Below are 4,704 nucleotides of genomic sequence, written 5' to 3' on the forward strand. Positions count from 1 at the left end.
ATGAATGATTGTGAAGGGCAGTTGGTGTCAACGGTCCTCTTAACAGATATTGCAAGTCAATATTAGTCCCATTCATTGTCAACTGGGACGACTTTTACGGCAGAAGGGACCTTTATGCTCAAGATGGGGTACATCTGCCTAGGGATATGGTGGCAACCCATATGAGCACGGGGGTGGACGAGACTGCAGTGGGAGCGGGTAAAAAAAAATGATGGGTTACAGAAAAATAGTGCTTGGAATGATGACAAAGCTAAATTAGGCAGGGGGTCAAAACCTAAACGTGATAAAGAGAGGACTCAGATCATGACTAACTTAAATGTCTATTGTGCAAACAATAAAAGCATGAGAAACAAAATGGATGAAATCAGGGCGTTGGTATGTACCGAAAAAATCGATATTATAACATTCACCGAAAAGTGGACAAACTTAGATTCATTTGACTTACCTGTCGAATACCAAACTAACTGTTACAAATTATTCCATACCGATAGGCAGATTAGGAAAGGAGGCGGGGTTGCAATCTATGTCAAGGATAATCTGAAGTATGAAATGTATCAGGAAATAAAAACTGAACTGAATACAAAAACAATTTGGGTAGAATTCACCAATGGTAAGGAAAAATTAATCATAGGAGTAATATAGACCTCCAAATCTCGATAGAGTTAATGAGCAACTTATTTGTGATGAAATGCAAAGGGTATCCAGACAGGGCAAAGTCTGTATAGTAGGCGACTTAACTTTAGTCAAACCGATTGGACCTACCTTATGGGTAACTCAGAATCAGAGGGTTATCTTGAAACAGTTCAGGACTGTTTCCTAAGTCAACTTATAGCTGAACCCACCTGGGGTAATAATATACTAGATTTAGTTCTGTCAAACAGAGAAAGCCTCATTAGTAATGTCGAAGTAGAGAACAAAGTAACAAACAGTGATCACAAAGAAGTGAGATTCAAAGTAGAACTTAAGGTCAGTCGCAAGGAAAATTCCATAAAAGTTCCCAGATTTCAGAAGGGCAAACTTTGAGAGGTTGAAAAGACAGCTGAGAGCGACCTTACTTTTCCTGGTGACATGACAACGATAACCTCAAAAAATATAACTGTTGAGGGTGACCTGACCACGAGATCTGAGGTTGACAAGTTCCATAACAATTTAGATAATGAGTTACTTAATGTAAAAAAGCAGAATACACCGAACAGAAAACTGAGATCAAATAACAATGGCCCAAAATAGATAAAAAATTATTCAAAGAATATTATTGGACAAAGGAAGGCTATAGGTGGGAGAATAAAACGTGATGAAATATACCTCCGAGATTATTATAAAGTATTGGCAAGTAGGGTTGAGACAGAGATAAAAAAAGCAAAGAGGAATAATGAACTGAAGGTAGCAAGGAAGGCAAAGTTTCATCCAAATGTATCAAACTAAAAAATGAGACAAGTTTAGACCAATCCAGTTAGATACCAGCTAGCTTGCGGATAACAACGGAGAAATGAGCAATAATCTGAACAGATATTTTCAAAAGTTTTCACCACCGAATATTAAACATGATACCCGAGGAACCGACTATATACAGAGATAGTGAAGAAAATAGATTAAGCGAAATAATACTGACTAGCAACAATGTTAATAAACAAATAGACAAACTAAAGCCTAATAGGTCACCAGGTCCCGATGAGATATTGCGAGTATTAAAGGAAATTTGTTTCACATATCGTTAAAAACGGGTGTAATACCAGAATTCTGGAGGATAGCGAATGTGATACCGATTTCAAGAAGGGAGATAAATCACTATTCTCTAACTACTGTCCAATCTGTTTAACATCAATTGTACGCAAATTGCTTGAAGCAAAAATTTCAAACTCTATTCGAAATCACCTGGAGAAGCACAAGTTGATCAATGATTCCCAGCATAGCTTCACAAGTGAGCGTTCATGTTTGGTTAATCTATAAGCAGTCTTTCCAACTATTTTTGAATCAGTGGATAACCGACACGATTATGTGGTATACCTTAACTTTAGCAAAGCCTTCGACAGTGTCCCTCGAAAGACTAATACGAAAAGTGGAGGTCTCATGGAATTGGAGGAGATATTCCAAAATGGATCAGGGCCTGGTTACAGGAGAGGAAACAGAGAGTAAGCATTAGCGGCACTAAATCCGATTGGGGTAACGTCACTAGTGGAGTACCTGAAGACTCAGTACTTGCACCTTTACTATTTATTATATACATAAGCGACATAGATATAGGCGTAGAGGGTAACTTAAGTAAATTTGCTGACGACACTAAAATAGGTCGTGTAATTAAATCTGACGAGGACTCAGCAAAACTACTGGAAGATCTAAACAAATTTTTCACGTGGTCTGAAAAATGGTAGATGAAATATAATGTGGACAAATGTAAAGTACTTAGTCTAGGAGATGTAAATAGATAAACCAGATATCAGATGAACAATGTTGTTTTAGAGAAATCCGACTGTGAGAAAGATTTAGGAGAAATGATATGTAGGAATCTTAAACCAAGATAACACTGTATTTGCTCGAAACATGGCTAACAAAGTACTTGGGTTCATACAAAGAGGTGTTAGTTACAAGACTAGCTAGATTATCCAAAACTCTATCTTGCGCTTCTGATACCTCACTTAGATTAAGTGGTTTAGTTCTGGTCACCGTACTACAGAATCCCTGGCAAGAAATCAGAGGAGAATGACAAGACTAATCCCGGACATTAGAAACAAATAGAACAGATGTTAAAGCATGTTAATTTGCATCTCTCGAGAGACGTACAGTGAGGAGCGAAATGATGGAGGTGTATAAATGGAAGTCAGGGTTAAACAAAGGTGATATAACAAAGGTACTTAAACTATTCAACCAGGAGCGAACTCGTTGCGATGGTTTTAAATTAGTCAAACTTAGATTTCGGCGCGTGATAGGTAAACATTGGTTTGGAAATAGAGTAGAGGATGAGTGGAACAATGTACCAAACATCATCATTAGCTCGAATAAGCTGGGTAGCTTCAAACATAGGTTGGATGGATATATGAGCGATGTGTTTTTGCTCGTAACAAGACTAATAAAGTACTTGGGTTCATACAAAGGAGTGTTAGTTACAAGACTAGCGAGGTCATCCTAAAACTGTATCTTGCTCTTGTGAGACCACACCTGGATTACGCAGTTCAGTTCTGGTCACCGTATTACAGAATGGATATAGAATCCTTGGAAAGAATTCAGAGGAGAATGACAAGACTAATCCCGGGCATTAGGAACCTTGAGTATAGAGACAGGTTAAAGCATCTTAATTTGCACTCCCTTGAGAGACGAAGAGCGAGGGGCGACCTGCTAGAGGTGTATAAGTGGAAGGCAGGGCTAAACAAAGGAGACATTACTAAGGTACTCAAACTATCCAACCAGGAGCGAACTCGTAACAATGGTTTTAAATTAGACAAATTTAGATTTAGGCGTGAAACAGGTAAACACTGGTTTGGAAACAGAGTAGTGGATGAATGGAACAAGTTACCAAATATCATCATTAACTCGAATACGCCGAACTGCTTCAAACATAGGTTGGATGCTTATATGAGCAATAGGGGTTGGGTGTAAACGGGACTGCCCAGTATGGGCCAATAGGCCCGCTGCAGTTTCCTCCATTCTTATGTTCTTATGTTGTTATGGGTTGGGTGTAAACGGAACTGCCCACAGTATGGGCCAATAGGCATGCTGCAGTTTCTTCCATTCTTATGTTCTTATGTTACTGCGCCTGGACTCGATAGCCATAAGTACCATTGACCACTACAGAGTACCTATTATTTTGTACTTGGGCACTAAATTTGTGAGTATCATTGGCTGTATCGTGGAGTTGTTACTACTGGGCTGGGTCATTACCGCCCTACAGGTATGATTTTATTTTACCTCAATTCACATTCATGAGTGCGATTCCTTCTTCCAGAGGCTGGTGTTGGTGGCGATGGGCGTGACCACACTGCTGGCGTCAGGCCAGGGGTCAATGGCGGTGGAGGAAAATACACAGCTCCTTCCGGTGGTGGAGGTGGGGGAGGCAGCGTCGTCGTCGGTGGTGGTGGTGGTGGTGGTGGAGGAAAATACATAGCTCCTTCCGGCGGTGAAGGCAGCGTCGTCGTCGGTGGCGGCTATGGTTCCGGAGTGGGGGGGCAACAGCGGCGGCGGCAGCGGCGCAGAGTGGCGGCGGCGGCGTCTATAGTTCTGAAGGTAGAGGCAACGCTTGGCGGTGGCGGCGGCGACAGCTATGGTTCAGAGGTGACGGTAGCAGCGGCGGCGGCGGCTACAGCTCTGGAGGTGAAGGCAACGGCGGCGGCGGCAGAGGCTATGGTTCCGGAGGTAGAGGCAACGGTGGCGGTAGCAGCGGTGGCGGCGGCTACAGCTTTGGAGGAGGTGAAGGCAACGGTGGTAGTGGTGGCGGCACAGGCGGCGGCTATGGTTCCGGTGGTGGAGGCTAGGACGGTGGCGGCTACGGTTCAGGAGGTGGAGGAAACAGAGCCAAGGCAACCGTGAGCTTCAACCTTTTGCCTGTTCGAGGTGGAACTGGTGGTGGCTACAGAGGTGGCAATGGAGGTGGATCTGGTGGTGGCAACGGTGGTGGAGGAGGTGGCAACGGTGGTGGATCTGGTGGTGGCTACGGAGGTGGCAACGGTGGTGGAGGAGGTGGCAACGGCGGCGGAGGAGGTGGCAACAGAG

General features: G+C 43.1%; 1 protein-coding gene across 1 annotated transcript in view; it reads left to right on the forward strand.

Moving 5' to 3' along the window:
* Positions 1–4,466, forward strand: part of LOC121867084 (heterogeneous nuclear ribonucleoprotein A2 homolog 1-like) — a 12,040-nt gene extending 7,574 nt beyond the window's left edge. The window contains exons 3-4 of the mRNA XM_042366840.1: positions 492–610; positions 4,168–4,466. Coding sequence (XP_042222774.1) covers positions 492–610; positions 4,168–4,466 — 418 coding nt within the window. The remainder of the gene's footprint in view (positions 1–491; positions 611–4,167) is intronic.
* The last annotated feature ends 238 nt before the right edge of the window (positions 4,467–4,704 follow it).

This window comes from Homarus americanus, unplaced genomic scaffold (genome assembly GCF_018991925.1).
Source record: "Homarus americanus isolate GMGI-L3 unplaced genomic scaffold, GMGI_Hamer_2.0 scaffold6317, whole genome shotgun sequence".
Taxonomy (NCBI): Eukaryota; Metazoa; Arthropoda; class Malacostraca; order Decapoda; family Nephropidae; genus Homarus; species Homarus americanus.